General features: G+C 40.6%; 3 protein-coding genes and 1 non-coding gene across 6 annotated transcripts in view; 1 reads left to right on the top strand and 3 right to left on the bottom strand.

The window, feature by feature from the left end:
- LOC126389773 (myosin-10) overlaps positions 1–20,000 on the bottom strand; it is a 667,776-nt gene that overhangs the window by 526,904 nt on the left and 120,872 nt on the right. The window lies entirely within an intron of this gene.
- Positions 1,273–10,145, top strand: slc25a38b (solute carrier family 25 member 38b). Of its 3 annotated transcripts, XM_050043665.1 has the most exons (8): positions 1,273–1,698; positions 2,051–2,140; positions 4,533–4,657; positions 5,199–5,283; positions 5,400–5,579; positions 6,119–6,287; positions 7,452–7,615; positions 7,752–10,144. In XM_050043665.1, exons 2-8 carry the CDS (start codon positions 2,126–2,128, stop codon positions 7,872–7,874), a joined length of 861 nt encoding a protein of 286 aa, XP_049899622.1. In that variant the 5' UTR covers positions 1,273–1,698; positions 2,051–2,125; the 3' UTR covers positions 7,875–10,144. The 3 variants fall into 3 exon arrangements, with proteins under 3 accessions (XP_049899622.1, XP_049899623.1, XP_049899624.1); XM_050043666.1 differs by lacking the exon at positions 1,273–1,698 and having other exon boundaries at positions 2,095–2,230; XM_050043667.1 differs by lacking the exons at positions 1,273–1,698; positions 2,051–2,140 and adding an exon at positions 2,298–3,632 and having other exon boundaries at positions 7,752–10,145.
- LOC126390879 (dromaiocalcin-1-like) lies at positions 10,751–11,050 on the bottom strand. Its single transcript, XM_050045371.1, has one exon. The coding sequence runs from the start codon at positions 11,048–11,050 to the stop codon at positions 10,751–10,753; it is 300 nt and encodes a 99-aa protein (XP_049901328.1).
- Positions 19,812–19,884, bottom strand: trnar-ccu (transfer RNA arginine (anticodon CCU)). Its single transcript has one exon. It is a non-coding gene; the product is annotated as a tRNA-Arg (tRNA).

The following is a 20,000-nucleotide window of genomic DNA, read 5'->3' as shown; positions in this document are numbered from 1 at the left end:
GATAAGCTAAATATCACTGAGTAACTGTAGGGTACTGCAACAGAATACACTCAGTGGATCAGAGATGATATACTCAGGAATATGTTTCAGTTGTGAAGCAGTACTGTGGTAATTACGCAGGCATTGCAAGACTTTTTTCGTAGTATTAAGGGAGAGTCGCCAGTAAAATTGTGACAGGAGGCTTTGTCTCAATTTGTATAGTATAGGGCTACAAGAGGATGAGTGATGAAGATGAAGGTAAGTTTTAAATTGCCAAAACAACTTAAAATCCTACAGAGATCCAAACTGTTTAAATAAGACATAAAATGCTCATTTAATTTCATTGTTATATTTTGTGTCTTTATACACATGTTGTATTTATTTATCCAATTATGATTTGTGATTGTAATGATTCATCTAAAATTTTGCTGTTCTTCTGTTATGGGGAAGTTAAAATTGTTGGATTCTTATTCAAATAGATTTCCAATTATTAAAAGTTTTGCTGATGGAATCAGACTTTTTTGGATCATCATTGATTTTAAGAAGATACCATTAAAATGTGTTGCCAGATAATGCACAATATGAATCACTTTATAACCATGGGTTTATTTTGAGACAATGAGCACCTGGGGCACAGATACGCAAAAGGCTCCATCACAGACAGACTTTAGTTGATTTGCCTCTTTTTTAAAATTAATTATTTTGCGTCTCTGTAGTCATAATGCATCTTTTTGTGGTTTGCATCTATTGGAGGTAATTTTGTATGGGGTCATTTTGTCGCTCTTTGTGATTGTTGTGCCACTTTTTGTAGTTATGTTGTTTCTTTGCAGTTCATTTGAATCTTTTCGTGGTCACACTGACTGTTTTCCTGGTCAGTATGTGTTAAATAGAGTGACATGTTGCAGGTGAAAGCAAAGGGGGGCCCTAACAGTTTGGGCCCCTGGGTCTGTGGCCGGTAGACCCGTTTAGCGATCAAACCATGTGTAGGCCTATAACTGGTTGGACAATAACTTTTATACCTTTTACTAGTTTTCATATCAGGACTGACACACAGGACAACAGCGACACCCTGTGGTCACTGCATTGAATTACACTGTCCACATGCCGGCTTGTTTTCTGAGAAATTGTAACTGAAACACCAGAATATTAACTATATTTATCATACATATATGTGTACCTTATCATGCAGATCTCGCACACTGACCCCTTTTCCATAACTCACCCATCAAACCGATGCACCGTGTGAAATGATGTGTCGGCACTCTGCCCTGTGAGTGTGTGACACAGTGAGTTGATGTGTGTTGACGCTGCACTGAGGTGAACTTTGCTAGCCAGATGCTAACAGTCGCAGCAGCACAGCAAGTAACGCTAACGTCGGTCACTACTACATGACATTTATAACTGCAGTTAAATTTTTCTTTTCTAAGCTTTTGGGATACGACCCCCGTCAGGACATTAACGGCGTCACATATTAATGTAGAAGAGCGCCAGGCTAAAGTTAAATAACTTACTCCAGCGAGCTAACACTGACGTTAGCTAACGTTAGCCGACGAGCATTGCTAGAAAGTTCTGTATTCAGCCTGGCAATATTTGTGTTTACTAACATTAGACTCCTAGGAAACATTGGCAGACTGTCACTGCAAATACTAAACATGGCGTGCCTGAAGCTGGCGGGTTTGACCATCTCCTCCATCACTCCTTAACACACTTCAAAGTCAGGTAAGAGGAACTAGCATGCTAAGCTAGCAAGCTAATGTAGCTAGTCGGTCATGTTCTGTATCTGGTTGAGTGAAGCCTCTGTTATCTTTCCCAAAACAAACTAGCTATCGTAGCCAGCAGGTTTCACGGCGTTTGCTCTTAGAGTTGAGCATTTTGTTGCTCAGTCGCTTGTGGCTGTATCTGACTTGAAAGTATCCGGCTTGTCAATGTTAGCATGTCCTTAGGTTACTTTGACAGCACATTAGCCTAACTAACGTTAGCTTGATGCTACAGGCTTCATAGAGACTTGGCAAACGACCTTATTGTTTTGAAATGTGACTCACGGCTGCCATTTGATTTTCCCCACTGTTAGAAACGTTGGCTGAAATTAACCAGCTTCAAAACGGCAGCACCAGGGGAGAAACTGGACTCAGCATCCAGGTCAAAGATGGAGTTAGCAGCGGTGAGTGCACCTGCGGGCTGCTGCCACTGTTTGTTATTCTCATCACACAGTCAGTGTACTCAATCTGTCAGTAACAGGGTCAATTAACAGGTATGTTATCAGCATGCTGGTGAAAGATAAAATACAACCGCTTGTAATGTGTGTGTGTGTGTGTGTGTGTGTGTGTGTGTGTGTCTGTCTGTCTGTCTGTCATGACCTTACAATGGCAGTTACACATTTTCACCTTTGACCATTTGACTGTCCAACCAAGCTACAAGTCAAGTGGTTGATGATCACAAAGTAGCACCCACTTTGACTTCATGGCACAGCAGTAGAAAAGAAGTCTATTAAAAAAACTATATTACAGCATGCAAGTACTTTTTATTGTACTATCAGTATATGTTGAGATATAGTTATTTTTTGGAAAATCAATGAATTTCAACAAAGTCAAGTTTTTGAATTCACACTAAAATCCAATATTACCATGAAACAGTTCTTATTGATTTGCATCGTTGCCCTCAATGGCCTAATGTATCTAGATTGCCTGATATCAGACAGAATTGCAAACTCAGCGCAGTGGGCTGATTGGCCCTAGGCAAATACCTGAGATATGTGGGGATAACTACCATGGTATAAACAGTGTGGCAAAATCTCTGAAGATGGAGACCTTTATATTGTCTCAGGGGACTGCCCACCTTCATTTAAACCCCAAGAAGAAAATCACCCACCTTTTTAGCTGGTTGCTGATGACATTTGAGACTTGCCGATCCAGAGCAACATTAAACGGCATAAATGCATAATTACTGATTGTTAAAGATTGATCCTCTGCCCTTGGTAATGAGAAAGACATGCACTTTATTTTAAAATTCAAAAGATGGTTGCTGCCAATGTTTTTAAAGCACTTGATAAACAAATCAAAGCCACAATGTGACAGACTTTTCATGATTCATGATGGTTTGATCTTTACCAAAGATGATACAGAGCTGATGTGGAGAACATACCGGAAACAGGGGTTGATTTCTCTCTTGATTTGACTAAATTGTTGACCTAGCCACACAGGCGGTAAAATCCAGTGTCTGAAATCACCCCCATACACACACACACACACACACACACACACACACACACACACACACACACAGCCACTTCATGACTCATGCCGTTTGACAAAGATGCTCTTTAGCAGTGAGCTTTGCAGAGGGGGGGGAAATACAGATGTGTTAGAGTGTGCCTGAACGATAAAGATAGAAGCCCATAGAAAAACGCAGGCTGGATTAAGCTTCTGCTTTGGCTGTGAAACGGGGGGGAGGGAGGACGAGAGGCAGGAGAAAGCCATTGTGGGTCGGCAGGAGAGAGAGACAGAGAGAGAGGGAGAAGGTTTGTGAGAGAGATGGATGTTTATTTTATAATATGCTATTTGCAATAGCAGCATCAGAGAAAGAGGGAGGTGAAAGAGGGCAAAATGCAGGAAAAGCAGGATTCTCAGTGCCAAGCTCCAGGCAGGAAGGTAGGAGTGCATAATACATGTGTGCATATAAGTAGCACATGTATAAAGGCTAGCTATAGTGTGTATGTCTTGTGTAAAGCAAACAACTTATATAAGATGCAGAAATTTTTATGTGTTGTTTGTTGATGCGATTGTGATTATTTTAATTGCCTGATTATGAGCGTTTGTCCCCCTCACCATTTTCTGTGGAACTGTTTACCTTCACTTGCAGCTAAATTTAGTGTCTGTCTGTCGCTGTTTGTGTCTAATGTTTGTTCTTGAGGCATGTAAGCACATATAATGTCAAGTCTTGGTTCAATCCTAGCCAGCAGCCCGTGTGTGTGTGTGTGTGTGTGTGTGTGTGTGGACGTGGACTGTCTCTGCACATCTCCATCATCTCCACTCTGTGGGAACCTGGCCTCTGCTCTGTGCTACAGGCTTGTTTTTGTTTTTTGTTTTGTACTGGAAATGTCATACAAGCATATTTATATTCCAATAACAGTCTATTATATGAGATTATGTCCATTATTTTGGGTTCTATTTCTGTTGTGTAAGGATTATGTTAATGCACATATTTAGATAATATTTCCCTGCTCTTTGAAGAGGGTCTGTGGCATTCAACAAGATGCCAAGAAAGATGCTGAATGGCTCATTTTCCCGTTATGCCTTTTTACAATGTGACTAATCCTTTACATTTGTCTTTGCCTCGTCCTCTTCTGTCTGTCATCCTCCAACACCCTCCACTCTGGCCGTCATTCTGATTTCTCTCCACATTATCCCCCCCTCTGCTTCTCTCCCGGCCCACTCTTCGTGTGTGTCTTTCTCCCATGACTTCGTTCTCTAATGTCCCCCTGTCTTTCCCATTCCCTTTTCATCCCTCTGTCTCTCTCCTCTGTTGTCCTTCTCTCCATCTGTCTTTATCCTCAGGCTCACCCAGCTCTCAAAGCCTTTATGTGCGGCTCTCTCAGCGGCACCTGCTCTACGCTGCTCTTCCAGCCTTTGGATCTGGTCAAGACGCGGCTGCAGACCCTGCAGAACAATGCCAAGCCTGGGTGTGTGCACACATAACACACAGACACGTCTGATGTGTGTAAACATTCAAACATACGCACACACATTTGCCTGCGTGCCATCAGACACAAGTACATCAGCGTGTCCCTGGTGTTATGCCTTGCTCTCCTTTTTTTCTCTCTCAGACTTAGTCCCTCACACACTACATGCTCTCCAGACACAAAATAACACACAGCGTGGCAGGACACAATATGCAGGCAGCGCCGGCCTGAATCTGCTGTTATGACCCATATAGGGCAATTAGTCACACCAGCACTATGTAATCATAATGTCAAGGCGCTAGGCTGCAATCAGCCCCGCGGAAACAGGAACAGGAAATGTTAAAGACTAAAAGCGGATCTTTATTTTAAACAGCATTCCACAGGTGCCAATTTCCAGCAGTTATTTTCTGTAGTTAATTATTGTTCTATGATTTATAGCTCCCATCATACAAACTGTCTGTCTCCGAGTGTCCATATGGTTTTTATTTTACATTTGCACCTTTGAATGTGTCTCTAATCCTTCCTAAATTTTAACCTGCAGTGCACCAAAGGTGGGGATGTTCACTGTTTTCATCAACGTTATTAGGACAGAGAAATTCTTCAGTCTGTGGAAGGGAGTTTCACCAGTGAGTAATTAAGTAATTAATTACATTCTTGGTTGATTTTTTTTATTTATTAAGCTTTAAGGTAGCTTTTTAAGCAAATATGAGAAATGTTAAACACTTCTGTTTCTCTCTGGCAGTCATTTATGCGCTGCATCCCTGGGGTGGGCATCTACTTCAGCACCTTCTACTCCCTGAAGCAGCACTACTTCCAGGAGCGGGCACCCAGCGCTGGCGAGGCTGTTCTGCTCGGAGCGGGTGCCAGAACTGTGGCTGGTGTCTGCATGCTGCCTTTCACAGTCATCAAGACACGCTTTGAGGTGAGAAGCACTGACCTGAGATGTGCTGTATGATTGGTGGACTTTAATACGTCTCCAGTCATGTCCTCACAGTCAAGTTTCAGTGGATGTTGAATTGTTAACTGGGGGAGTTTACTCTTTAAGGCAGTTGTTAATGTATGATTGCATTTAAGCAATGATTAATGATTTGTCTTTGTAATCTGCTTTTGAACTTCTTCTTTTTTTTCAGCATTTGTTATGAGCCACATTTGTTTAGTGAGATTTCATCCCAGAATAAAATGCCTTTAGAGGACACATGTTTAAAATAGTTGACAATAAATCCAAAGGTATTGATCCCAAAAAAAGTATTTCATTTCTGTAAGACATTGTAACCCAATGAATCACCATTAAACATAGCATCCACAAATGTATGACTAGAATCTACAACTGGTAGTCCACAGCAGTCATCACACTAGACTTGATGCAGTGTTTCCGTGTGATAACACAACTAGTGTCATAAAAGCAATGGTAAATGGTAAATGTGCTCCATATGAATTTTCCATGTTCATATGTTGTTTCAGAGTGGCTGTTACAACTATGTGAGTGTGGCAGGAGCTCTGAGGAGTGTGTATGAGACGGAGGGAGTCAGGGCTCTGTTCTCAGGGCTGACTGCCACGCTGCTCCGAGACGCTCCATTCTCTGGCATCTACGTCATGTTCTACAGCCAGGCCAAGAAGGCGCTGCCTCAAGGTGAGAGCCACACTGCATCAGCATCAATAAATCAGAATTGAGGTCATTAAAGTGTGAAGCACTGTTTTCTGATGATCTGATGAGGAGCAGGTCATGAAAGTGTTGTCCCTGTATTACAGAAAATGAATCAAGTGTTCAGTGAATGGGTTAGTGCTTTTTAATATTTGGCCTTAAAAGTTTTTTCATGAGCCCATATGGCCAGCACCACAAAATGCCTTTTCATATTTCAGTTAAACATTTCAGTTAATTAATTAAACAGAGTAGAAACAGAAAAACCCAGTCGCCTGTTAATGACGCTGTTGGCAAAGCAGTTATGATTGTGCTAAGTGGCTAATGGGCATGTAGCTACTTACATGTTTCAGATGATGCGTCATGTTTGTAGTTGACAAATCAAAGGCAAATGTTTGCCTGCAGAGTTTACATATCACCTTGGGTTCGTCCTTCACCTTCTCAGAATCATCCCACACTTTGGATTTCCTGCCCAACATGTTATTAACTAGCCTGTGTAATAACCACAGGTACCAGCACTGTAAATTAGGGGCCGTACACATGCCACGTCTTAAACCGCAGGTCGGGCACTGGGTGCTACTCTTGTGCCTTTTTTGTGCCAGCTTTCAAGAGCAGGGTGGCAGGTTGCGTCTGAGGTTGCTAAGCAACCCTAACAAGCATCGTATAGCCAATATACCTGAAATCAGAGCTGATTACAGAGCTGATCTTCTTCCAGGTGCTGTTTATAAGTGTTAAGGCCTATCGTCCGTGGGGCAGATGTAAAGTCTGGGTAGCCCTGCACTGAAATGATCAACTTTTCTATGTTTATCAGACTGATATTTACGGAAGAAGGGAACTCCTGACTCCTGCCTGACTGCTGAGTGTGGCCTCTTCTTGTGTCTGTCCTTTCACATTAAAGTCCCACATGGTCCAGTCATATAGGTTTTGATTTATTTTGACAAAGTGCAGCTCCTAATAGTTGTGTGTACACTTGCCAAAGAAACATCAGTCTGTCCTGGTCAGCCATGTTTTTATGTTTACATTTGGCATCATACTCCTGGAACGCTTGGAGGTCGGAAGCTGGTAATTCAATTGGGAAATTCTGACCTTCGACTTTGACTGTAACGCAACAGTCCTCTTCTACTTTCTCCTGATACCTGGTTTCCTTCCTGTCAGAGGTGACTTCTGCGGCCTATGCTCCGCTGGTGAACTTCAGCTGTGGGGTGGTGGCAGGCGTAATGGCGTCGCTCGCCACGCAGCCAGCAGACGTGGTGAAGACCCACATTCAAGTCAGCCCATCCCACTGGAGCATGACGGATGCAATCCACTACATCTACATGGTGCGTGTCCGTTTAATCACAGCTGCCAGTTTTTGTCTTACTGCATGTGCTCGCCATTTTCAGAGAGAAGCGGTGCTCATTGGTGTAGCTCAGCAGCTACCTCAGTAACGTATACTGAATCTCTCCTCTCCCTCAGGAGCACGGCATGCGTGGGTTTTTTCGTGGAGCTGTCCCCAGGTCTCTGCGACGCACTCTGATGGCTGCTATGGCTTGGACTGTTTATGAACAGCTGATGGCTCAGATGGGCCTCAAATCCTGAAGAGCATGGGTGTTGAGCAACAATAAACAGGATGAAATATGAGGGAATAATGATAGACATTATTTCACACTGAAAGACGAAAATGCAGCTGAGGAGCCTGTAGAGACAGTGAACCAGCAAGATTTGGAGAAGATGAACCAGGTGGATAGATGTGAGCGAGTAAGAATGCTGTGAGTGCGTGTGTGTTATTTAAATGTTTGTGAAAATGTGCCTGTTTGTGTCTGTAAGTTTGAGATTGTGATGTTACACCTGACACACTCTAAATGTCAATCTTGGACTGAAGTGACACTCCCTGCTGTGAAGTGATCTTATTCCTCCTCTCATTATTTATGTTTGGACTGCCTGAGGTGTGGCTGCCAGTAAAAAAAAAAACACCCCTGAGAGAGGGCCTGTGACTGTGCGGCAGCAGAGTTGTCTCTCACACGGTATTTTAAAATGCTGTTAAGACAAACTGGACATTCAGCGAGCTGGTGTACATCTGCTGAGGTAACTAAAAGCAAAGCACTGCAGAGAGAGGCGCTATGGTTTCTGCCATATTTACAAAACTTGTGTAAGATTGAGCAATGTTTCTTTGTTGCCAAGTAACAAGCAGACTTAGATATTTAATTTGTTTGAGGCACGGACAATCACAAGTATTCACACAGTAGCATTATGGGAAGAAAATCACAATATAGCCTTTGATGCGGTACAGCACAATACTATGCTAATTTAAAGATGTATTATGATAGTCCTTTACATCAGGGCTTAAAAACATAGGAGAAAAATACTCAGACCTGTTATGGCATTTTGGTCAGATCAGGATTTTGCAGATTTTAATGAGTTTTGTAATTGAAATGCATTTTTTTTGTGATAGAAACAGCGATGCAGTTTGCATTGTTTCCTGTCTCTAAAGGGACAGTTCAACCTCAAAATCTAAAATACATATTTTTCCTCTGACCTGTAGTGACATTTATCAGTCTAGATTTTTTTGATGCGAGTTGCCGAGTGTTGGAGATATCGGCTGTAAAGATGTCTGCCTTCTCTCACAAATAATGGAGCTAGATGGCACTGGGCTTGTGGTGCTCAGAGCGCCAAAAATAAAAACAAAACAAACATAAAAACTCAACAGCAATGTCTCTTTCCAGAAATCATGACCCGGTTACTCAAGATAATCCACAGACCTTGTGAGCAGTTTCATGTAGGTAGAAAGAAAATAGTTCCTACATGAAACTGCTCACAACAAGGTCTGTGGATTATCTTGAGTAACTGGTTCATGATTTTATTGTATTTATTCATTTATTTATTTGCTGAGTGCCATTGAGTTCCATGATTTTTGAGAGAAGACATCTCTACGGTCGATATCTCAAACACTCTAACCCACACCAAAACATCTAGATTGATAGATATCTCAACAGGTAAGAGGAAAAATATGTATTTCTAAATTTGAGTACTGTCTCTTTAAGAAAGCACTTTTATAATTTGACTTTTCTTCTGCACGTTAGATAAATATTTTAAGGACAGGGTGAAATTGCTGTTTACTTCAGATTTTGTTAAAGTCAGTCACCTCACTTCCTGTGAGCATTTTTCCTGAACATTAAGCTTGCAAGTGAAGCATTGCTTCATCAATGTGCTACTGTGTTTATAGAAGTTACAGAATCCTCATCAGTGCTGGCGAGATGTGACTCTTGATGTGTTCCAGTGTCTTCCTGGCTTTGTAAATATTTGACTAAATAGAGAAATATTGGTTGTAACAAACAAAGGCCCTATTTTTATGTTCATTGTACAGTCTGCCCTTTGCTATTAATATTATTTATTATTGTTAATATAAAAAAAAGAGGTGATATATGTGTTTATAGAAATAATGCCAAATGGAGGATCTCTTAAGTGGAGGAGATTGAAGACGTAGACAAAATGGATCACTACACACAACGTGTAAACACACTGAAGGTATTTGGAAGTCTTGGTAACATGACAGAAAGGTCACTGACGTCCAGTGTGATGTAACGTTGTAAAGGTAGTGAAGCAGAAAGAGACATTTAATGACATGAGTTGATTTTAGTGTTTGCTGTGTATCTAACTGTGCCCTTCATGTACCGTAATTCACAAATGGAAGTTTTAGCTCGTCAGTTATCTTCATCATCACACCACTCCTGTTGTCTTCGTCGATCCTCCAGTGTGACTATATTGTTTATATTATATTTGGTCTGTGCATGTGTTTGCTCAGACAGACACTGTGCCTGCCTGGTTTGTTAATGTCAATAAATTTTCTTCTTTTTTAAAAAATAATTTTGACTTTTTTTCATATAAGAAATTAAGAAGGAGTTGACTTAAAACAACAAAACTTTATTGGGAATTTTGCTTCATTATTATATTTCTAAATAGCAACCATTATAATGAAAACATAAAATCAAACCAGAGCATGCGTGCTGCCACTAAACATTGTCAGAGAGCCACCAGATAAAACTGTGACTAAGCCAAAACCAGCCATGTAATAAAATGTACTACATGGTTTGTACTTTAGAAATAAATTAAGGTCAAATTTTGATAAGCATTCTCACAACCTTTCAACATTTGATTAAATATGTAAATAATATCTTGTAAAATAAGGTTGCAGAATTGTTAGACATTGGCAGGTTTGTTTTAGTTTCTAAGATGATTTCAAGACACACAAAAAATAACTTAAATCTAAAACCAAAACACTAACTTGACTTTCTCACAATAGTACAAATGTCAGTAATAGTCAGAAATATTTGATTGAAACCCCAAATTACAAGGAAAATTTTAAGTATAGTGAAAAGATGTGAATGACATTTATCATGAGTCTTTAAAACAAAATCTACCATGTTACCTCCTCCAGCAGGAGTGAGCTGTTAAAACTTAAATAACAAGAATGAGATTTAATAGCAGATGAAGTTGAGTCTGTCCTGGCAGTCCCAGTTCTCCCACACTCCCTCTTTGGTTAAAGCTCCACAGCGTTTATAAATTGGACACTGGTGGTCCTGATTTCCTCTCTGGGACCAGGCCTGGTACACCAGAGGGTCGTGGTTCACCCACAGCCAGTGGTCCTCCAGGTGACGCAGGCCGATCCACACCCGCTCAGTGATGTGGTCCCGCTTGATCCTGCTCAGGGCCAGAAGGTGCTCGGTCTCAGAGGCAAGGCTCATGAGTGCAGTGTGTTCCTGTCTGCAGTACCACATCGCCTCCTCCCAGCTCTTCTCTACCTCGACTATGATCAGGTCGAAGCAGAAAAAAGGCCACTGAGAAGATTTTCTGGTATTGTGCCATCCATTCCACGTACAGCCGTACCAACAAATACAACCAAAAATCTGATTCTCAATGTCATCTGGTTGGCCTGGATCCCACGGTATGTTTGTTGCATCTCCTCCTCCTGACCACTTCCACTGTGTTCCATCTATGTAGAGTCCGATAAAGAAAAAATTCTTAACTTTCTCAACTGTTGCATTTTTCAGTATCTCCTCTTCCCATCTTGTAGTGATGGGGGACAGATCAGTGTGATGAAGTCTGCAGTACTGTTGAGCATCAGGCCATGTGTGGGCATGTTGCACATACACATGCTTTCCAAACCGCTGCGCCACACTTACAATAAAGAGCATCTTCAAAATCACAGTCTTCATGGTGGTGAAGTTTACAGACATTTGTAGAGATGAGTACAGAGCAGGTTGTGTTCAAGGTGAAGCCTGTGTTTCAGTGTGCTCCCTCCTCTGTTTCCTCTTCATGTAAGTCATTGGACACATCCTGCTGTGAATAAACGTCACTGTTTGCATAAAAAATAATGCAAAATTAAACCTTGATATCCGGGGTGTCCTGGTAGCCTCGCTGAGACAGAGACAATGTGATCTTTTAATTCTAGCTGGGGGCCTTTGATGCATGTGAGCCCCTATCTATTCTATTCTTAATTTGTATTAAAATGTCTTAAATCAATCTTTCATTAGTCTTAAAAATGCAAATACATGGAAAGAAGGATTTTAGTGTTCTGTTTTTCTGACATGGCATCGTAAACTCTCAAAAAATAAATGTTAAAAATATACTAAATGCCTCATGCATTAATGTCACCAAAAAGTTATGTTTAATGTTACAATAAACATCCGGGCAAAATTGTCCCAATCCTAAGTAACTGATGTCGGTAAATGTTTGTTATTTTCTTTTGGTTATAGTAAATTTGGTCTTAGATTTCATTTAAAATAGAAATAAAAAGGCCTTAAAAGTCTTAAATCCCACTTAAGCTGCAGGAAGCCTGTGCACTCCTTCATACATACAAAAGTCAGTGGAGGCCACGCAATGGGTTACTCTAGCCATGCTTGACTGCCAGGAAGTAAAATAAACCATGACACTGGTCTGCAATTCATCCGCTGGAGTCAATGAAGCCTCATCGCATTTACTTAGAAAGTTTTGCGTAGGAAGTTTATTTCCATTTGACCTTGAGACAGAAGAGGTGAAACTAGGTCCTGTTTGGACTCAACATTCACTGTCTAACGGTACACAGGATTACACAATTGTTAAAATGATCAAAGCTGCAATTACTCTTAAAGGAATAAAAACACAAGGGTTTTTTTGGTTGAACAAGCACTTTATTATAATTGAAAACTGAAACCTTTTCTTTTAAATGGAAGTATGTGTAAAAAGCGAGATAGGCCAATACATTTAAAACATTTGATGACCTGAAACAGGATTATAATTTACCCAAAACCCAATTCTGGAGATATCTTCAATTACGCCATGTACTACAGGGGACTTTTGGGCCGAGGTTACACCCTCCAAAGCCAGCAGAAAAGTTACTGTAGATAAAATCCTCCAGATACTGGGTAAAGGCCACGAAGCAGCTAAATATTATAGGATGCTGATGGAATGTGAGGGGGAGAAAGAGATCTCAGCCCTGAGACTTTCCTGGGAAAGAGACTTTGGGGTATCATATGATGAACAGGAATGGGCTAAGGTTTGTGGTAATTCCCGAACAATGTCAAGGGACTTGAGGGTTAGACTTATTCAATTTAAGATTCTGCATTGATTTTATTGGACCCCGAGCAGGCTCTTCAGACTTGGTTTAAAAGATTCAGCTACTTGTTGGAAGTGTTGTATGGATGAAGGTACAATGATACATGTGATGTGGTCATGCCCTAAGATTAAGCAATACTGGATGAAGAATCACTGTTAAATTGTCAATGTCCTGTCATAAAAGGACAGTTTGTCCTCTGCCCCAAGTTATATATTAGGAGACCGTAAAGTGCTGTCAGCTTTTCCCTATCCACTAAAATCCTGGACACAAACTGCTATCATGATTGGGCGACAGATCATTCTCAGGAACTGGAAGAAACATGGAGAACCCCCTTTCCAGGACTGGGTGACTGAATTAGGCAAAGTAGCTGCATATGAAAGGATGTCATATAGGATGCAGGACAGAGCGGAAAAGTATTTCCTGAAGTGGGGCATGTACCTTGACACTATATTTGCACCAATGTAAAGAATAACTGAATGCTCAGTAATTGTCTTGAATAGAAGTGATTATTATTTATTAACTACTTTTTTCTTCTTTTTATTATTATTATTATTATTTATAGAATTGTTTTTAATCATTATTTATTTATTTACTTATTTATTTTTGCTTGCAATATACATAGCCACCATATTGCTCAGATGACCCCTCTTCGTTATGGATGGGAATGTTCTGTGTATGAATAGAGTGCATTTTGTATTGTATGTGATGCCATTGGTTTGTATATTATAAAATAATAAAATACAAGTCATAAAAAAAGTGAGATAGGCAGTTCAAGAGGAGGTGCAGGGAGATAAACCATGATATACAAATTATAATCTAAGGAATGCTTATGAGATTATGTGAAGCATCATTTGCAAAAATTTGATCTCAGCAGTTATTAAGGTCTAAAAAGGTCTTCTACACTGTAGAAACTTTGTGCCTAAATACAAATATTCAAGGCAAATTGAATTTTATTTCATTGCATATTTAAATAATGTTAATGTTTAGTTTCTAAATTGACTCAAAGGATACAAACAAGATAACTTAAAGCTAAAATCAAAACACAAACTTGACTTTGACATAACAGTACAAAGGGCTGTAATAGTCGGGAACTTGTACAAAACAGAAATATAAAGAAAATTAAAAGTATCCAGTGAAATGTTAAATCAAAAACAAAAAGGAGAAACAATCAGATAAACAAGAGAGCACAAAAGGTCAAGTTGAGAGACGATAAAAGAGCAAGGACCTAGAAATAGATGTATACAGTTTTTTAGCCTTACTATTTAGTTTTTTATATTTTCCAGCGACTTGAAGCTTTTGAAACAAAATCTACCATGTTACCTCCTCCAGCAGGAGTGAGCTGTTAAAACTTAAATAACATGAATGAGATTTAATAGCAGATGAAGTTGAGTCTGTCCTGGCAGTCCCAGTTCTCCCACACTCCCTCTTTGGTTAAAGCTCCACAGCGTTTATAAATTGGACACTGGTGGTCCTGATTTCCTCTCTGGGACCAGGCCTGGTACACCAGAGGGTCGTGGTTCACCCATAGCCAGTGGTCCTCCAGGTAACGCAGGCCGATCCACACCCGCTCAGTGATGTGGTCCCGCTTGATCCTGCTCAGGGCCAGAAGGTGCTCGGTCTCAGAGGCAAGGCTCATGAGTGCAGTGTGTTCCTGTCTGCAGTACCACATCGCCTCCTCCCAGCTCTTCTCTGCCTCGACTATGATCAGGTCGAAGCAGAGAAAAGGCCGCTGATGGAAGCAACCAAAATTGCTCCATCCATTCCACTTACAGCTGTGCCAACAAACAGCAGCACAACTCTGATGCACATAGTCATCTGGTTCATCCACAGCCCACGGTATGTTTGTTGCGTCTCCTCCTCCTGACCACTTCCATTGTGTTCCATCTCTGTAGAGTCCGATCCACAACCCACCAACTTTCTCAGCTGTTGCTTTTTCCAGTCTCTCCTCTTCCCATCTTGTAGTGATGGGGGACAGATCAGTGTGATGAAGTCTGCAGTACTGTTGAGCATCAGGCCATGTGTGGGCATGTTGCACATACACATGCTTTCCAAACCGCTGCGCCACACTTACAATAAAGAGCATCTTCAAAATCACAGTCTTCATGGTGGTGAAGTTTACAGACATTTGTAGAGATGAGTACAGAGCAGGTTGTGTTCAAGGTGAAGCCTGTGTTTTGGTGCACTCCCTCCTCTATTGCCTCTTCATGTAAGTCATTGGACACATCCTACTGGGAATAAATGTCACTGCATATAAAATAATGCAAATTTGGGCGTGTTGGTGGCTTAGTGGATAGAGCAGGTGTCCCATGTACAAAGGCTCTGTCCTTGTTGCAGCAGCCCGGGCTCAATTCCAACCTATGGCCCTTCGCTACAGACTATGTGATTAGATTCATTCTGATGCATGTGTCTTCATATGTCTGAAAAAAAAAAAAAAGTTTTCTCATTAAAGAGGGCCCCTCCATACAAAAGTCAGTGGAGGCCAAACAATGGATTCATCTAGCTGTGCTTGACTGCCAGAAGTAAAAGGACACTGGTTTGCAATTCATCTACTGGAGTCAAAGAAGCCTCGTCACATTTACCTAGAAAGTTTTGCTTAGAAACTTTATTTCCATTTGACCTTGAGAAAGAAGAGGTGAAACTAGGTCCTGTTGGGACTCAACATATCCTGCCTGCCTTTTGACTTTCAACAACTTACAAATGCTTTGTGTAGTCCTTTGCCCAAACAGTAAATTATTGTGTTGCATGGCATCAACTATTGATAAAAAGCCTGATGGGTTGAGATAATACTGACAGGTGAGGTGTAATGGCCCTGCAGACCTATGATTGACCACCAGTTTCTGCTGTCACAGATACTGCATGTCACAGTTTGTGGTAACAGGAGTTAAAATATGGTTAAGGATTGTGGTCATGATAAAAACAATAGGCTAAATGGCTAATCTTGTCACTGAATCTGATGGGTCATTGGTTGTAATAGATTTATAAATGACACAAAGAGTCTACAGTCACACCAGCAGCTCTGAAGCCTGTACTTTGCCCAGGAGGACTCTCAGCTAAATGCTAATGTTAGCATGCTAACAGGCTCAGCACAGCACTAAAATGCTGTTCATAGGGTATATTTTTTACTATGTTTACCATCTTAATAAACCAAGTATTGGACAAATTAAAGGTTTGATCTGAGAGTAGCGCTCAAGGACAAATCAGGGCATCACCAAAGTCAGTAGTTTGCAGCTGCTGGGGACCATAATCGTCTGTACACAATTTCATGGCAATCCATTCAATAGCTCATTCAAATGATATTTTAGTGGTGGATTGACCAACTTTACCATCTCTAGCCTCCTGCGATCCTGCATCCTCATAAGAGGACATTACAATTTGGGTTTGCTGCACCCTATACTTCATTCTGCTTAACTTAGATACACTAATCCATGAAAAATAAGATGGCAGCCATCTCTGCCAAGTCAGTCTACAGCTGATCCCGACACAAAAGTGGACAAGGCACAAAACCTGATCAGATTTTATGGTTGAAAGTTGTTGATTTAAGTGTACAAATTTTTGTAGTTTGACATGGCATGCAAATTTGACCAATATTAGCAACAGTGACAAGCTAAGATGCTATTAATCAGGAAGTACTCCTTTGAGGACATTGGGACTTTATTATTGTCTCGTTTGAGGACATTGATTTGGACTTAATTATTGTATTATTGCAGCATTTCATACAGGCCAAGTAAGTGTGACAGACTGTTCCTACAGACAAAAAAGACATTCCTTGCATGGAATACAGAGCAAGGAAAATTCGCACAGAGTTACAAAACAAACACATCGTAAGGCTTTTAGAGATGTTGCATGGTTTGCAGCTTTGCTTTTGCATTGCCATGTTCAGGCTTTGAAAGAAACAGTTAATTACACACTTGTGACTATTTAAATATACCCATTGTCACCATTTTTTTTCCAAACAACTACGGACAGTGTTTTTATACTTATCAGGTCCTACTTATTCCAAATAGCTAAGAGAAATCAAAAGTGCATACTAAACAATAGCTAGTATCTCAGGGGGCTTGAGCTCCTGCCAGCCCACTTGCCAGAATAAAATGTTGGCATTGTGTGTTTCTGCAAACCAGGGATATGTTACATTTGTACAGTTCATACATATATTACCATTTCTTAATGTAGTTGTTGCGACGCAAGAAGATTCATTCATTCATTCATTCATTCATTCATTCATCTTCTAACCGCTTCATCCTCTTGAGGGTCGTGGGGGGGCTGGAGCCTATCCCAGCTGACATCGGGCGAGAGGCAGGGTACACCCTGGACAGGTTGCCAGACTATCACAGGGCTGACACATAGAGACAGACAACCATTCACGCTCACATTCACACCTATGGACAATTTAGAGTTATCAATTAACCTAGTCCCCAATCTGCATGTCTTTGGACTGTGGGAGGAAGCCGGAGTGCCCGGAGAGAACCCACGCTGACACGGGGAGAACATGCAAACTCCGCACAGAAGGGCTCCCACACCCGGGATCGAACCGGGAACCCTCTTGCTGTGAGGCGACAGTGCTAACCACCACACCTCCGTGCCGCCCAGGTGTAGTTCAGTAGACAGGAAATAGTTCCTACATTGAACTGCTCACAACAAGGTCTGTGGATTATCTTGAGTAACCGGGTCTTGATTTGTGGAAAGAGACATTGCTGTTGAGTCTTTCAAATATATTTTTAGTGCTTTGAGCACCACAAGCCGAGTGCCATCTAGTTCCATTATATTGGAGACAAGGCAGACATCTCTACGGCTGATATCTCCAACACTCTGTAACTCACACCAAAACAATCTAGATTAATTAATAGCACTACAGGTAAGAGGAAGAATATGTAGTATTGATTTTGGGGTGAACTGTCCCTTTAAGGGTACAGCGAAGAGTCGTGGTTTAGTGAAGCCCCTTGTCTGCTTCCTTTTACTAACCTAATACAGTCAAACATAATGAACAATAATTTGTTTATGTTAAAATGCCATGAATACAATCTAATTATGTAGGACAATTATAGCAAAAGTTAAGAGTGTGTTACTCATGCAACTGCTACAGTTTAATGATTTTCTTTTTTTTCTTATAACCTTTGCAGTGTTTGTTGCCTTGTTCCTTCAAACCAATGGCAGCATGCTTCCATTTGTGACCCACAAAGCACCGCCTCGGGTTACTTCAGCTGTGTTGACTTCAATGAATCAGCAGATTCTTCAGTGACAGGATTAGATCCACGCGCAGGCACATTGTTAGGCCGTTTGCTGTGAGGAAAAAAGATGAGGGATTGCATAAACTACAGTTGAAGACAATGTCATCCTCTGCCCCAGGGGCTGTTAGTAAGAAACTTGGACCAGCTGATTCAAAGCCTCGTGTACCATAATCACCCATCTGTTAACTGTACTTAGCTACCAGACGTGACTCTTTTCAGTGTGATGGCCCTACTTACAGGAAGATGCTGGTCAATTGGGCCACCATGTTTATCCACCTAGTCGAATATTGCGATATACTGAGTGTTATAGCACAGACTCTGCTGAGACCAGCTGCCATCTCGTATTGCGGGTTGAAGTGTTACATGCATAAGCTCCTGTTTACCTTTTTTACTGTGAAGGAAAGTAAAATTATTATTGATATTCCTTTACTCCACAAGGTTCTATGCATTAAAAGAATCAAAGGGGTGTTTCATAAAAAAATTAATCAAAGTTATGAATATTGTTTTAACAGGATACAGTGGTGTTGTGTCGGTATGCCAGGTGCCATAATCCTCTCTGATGCCCTGTATGTCAGAGCTAGTTTAAATGAATGATACATAACTGATATGTCATTTGAAGCCTTATTTTCATACAAGTAATATTCATACTGGTTCAAATAAACAATTTTATAGCATTTCCCATCTTTGTTGAGCAACAGTTTTGTATAAAAGGAATTAAAGGCCTGTCCCAAATGTAAGCCTGTTCAGTTCAGTGATTTATGGTAACTATTCTTTTGTTGGGCAGAGAATCAGACTCATAAAACAGTTCCTGCCTTAGACTGAGAATGAAAAGGAGTACCAGGAAACCTGATTTTGCTAAAGGATTTCTTTACTGCTTACAAAATGCTTGTAGTTTTTAGTGTAAAAGCGAAGAATATATCCACCTTTCACTTAGATTTTATTTTGTTACCACAGACCTATTTTGAGTTGTAAAGTCTTGCCTTCTTGTAAACTAAATTGTATCAGGTTGATTTTTGGAAGCTGTCAGATGATGAACAGAATGCACATTCATGAAACATCTCCAACATTGTTTCCTCATGTTCCCTACAAAGGACTGGAGGGCTCAGAGTGCCAATGAAGAGAGGTCTGCAGCTCCCACTGCACAGGCCTCAGACTGGGATGGTGCAATCATCCCAGTCATGTCCATCAAAGCACATGAGAAATGTACAGCACTGTGAGCTGAGAAATCAAATTAGCTGTCTGGCTACTCATAAAACTGTCTTGTTTCATTTTGCTTTTCTTCAGTGAATATATAAGCGAAATAAATGCACAAATGCATAATATAGAAATGCACTTCTGTCTAATGTTTATTCAATGTTTACATTTATAGGCACAAGGAACGATTTAATGCTGCATTCTTCAGCATTTACAGCCTGAGCTACACCAGTTTTTCATAAAAGTATAACACCCAACAGGAAATGCAAACAAGTATATAATAAAAATATGATGAAACAACCCCCTCTATGATCTATGTGGCTATTTGTGGGTAAGTACACAATTTAACCAATTCTACACTAGTAGGTAAGACATAGATTTCAATTTACACTCATGAAACAAACTACAAGGTCACACTACTATATTTGCACACTACAGTGTATTTACATCACAGTGATTGAGTCAGTTAGAAGAAGCTTTTTCAATGTCATTGAGCTTCATATATGTTTCTACTTTAAAACGTACCACCCCAGATGGGACTCGAACCCACAATCCCTGGCTTAGGAGGCCAGTGCCTTATCCATTAGGCCACTGGGGCAATTTCAGTGTTTTACAGATATATTAAACAATTTATTACAAAACAATGAATAGCTGCGATGTCCTATAAGGATATTTCTTAAAATATATAGTGAAATATATTTTGTCCAAATTGAA

Source organism: Epinephelus moara, chromosome 5 (assembly GCF_006386435.1).
Source record: "Epinephelus moara isolate mb chromosome 5, YSFRI_EMoa_1.0, whole genome shotgun sequence".
Taxonomy (NCBI): Eukaryota; Metazoa; Chordata; class Actinopteri; order Perciformes; family Serranidae; genus Epinephelus; species Epinephelus moara.
This window is presented reverse-complemented; position numbering and strand designations above follow the sequence as displayed.

Bases quoted from the DNA above. Each gene is read 5' to 3' on its own strand.
- slc25a38b (XM_050043667.1), top strand. From the start codon at position 3,582: ATGCAGGAAAAGCAGGATTCTCAGTGCCAAGCTCCAGGCAGGAAGGTA. The intron at 4,658-5,198 runs GTGTGTGCACAC...TTTAACCTGCAG, and splicing joins CAGAACAATGCCAAGCCTGG to TGCACCAAAGGTGGGGATGT. The intron at 5,284-5,399 runs GTGAGTAATTAA...TCTCTCTGGCAG, and splicing joins TGTGGAAGGGAGTTTCACCA to TCATTTATGCGCTGCATCCC.
- LOC126390879 (XM_050045371.1), bottom strand. From the start codon at position 11,050: ATGTGGTACTGCAGACAGGAACACACTGCACTCATGAGCCTTGCCTCT.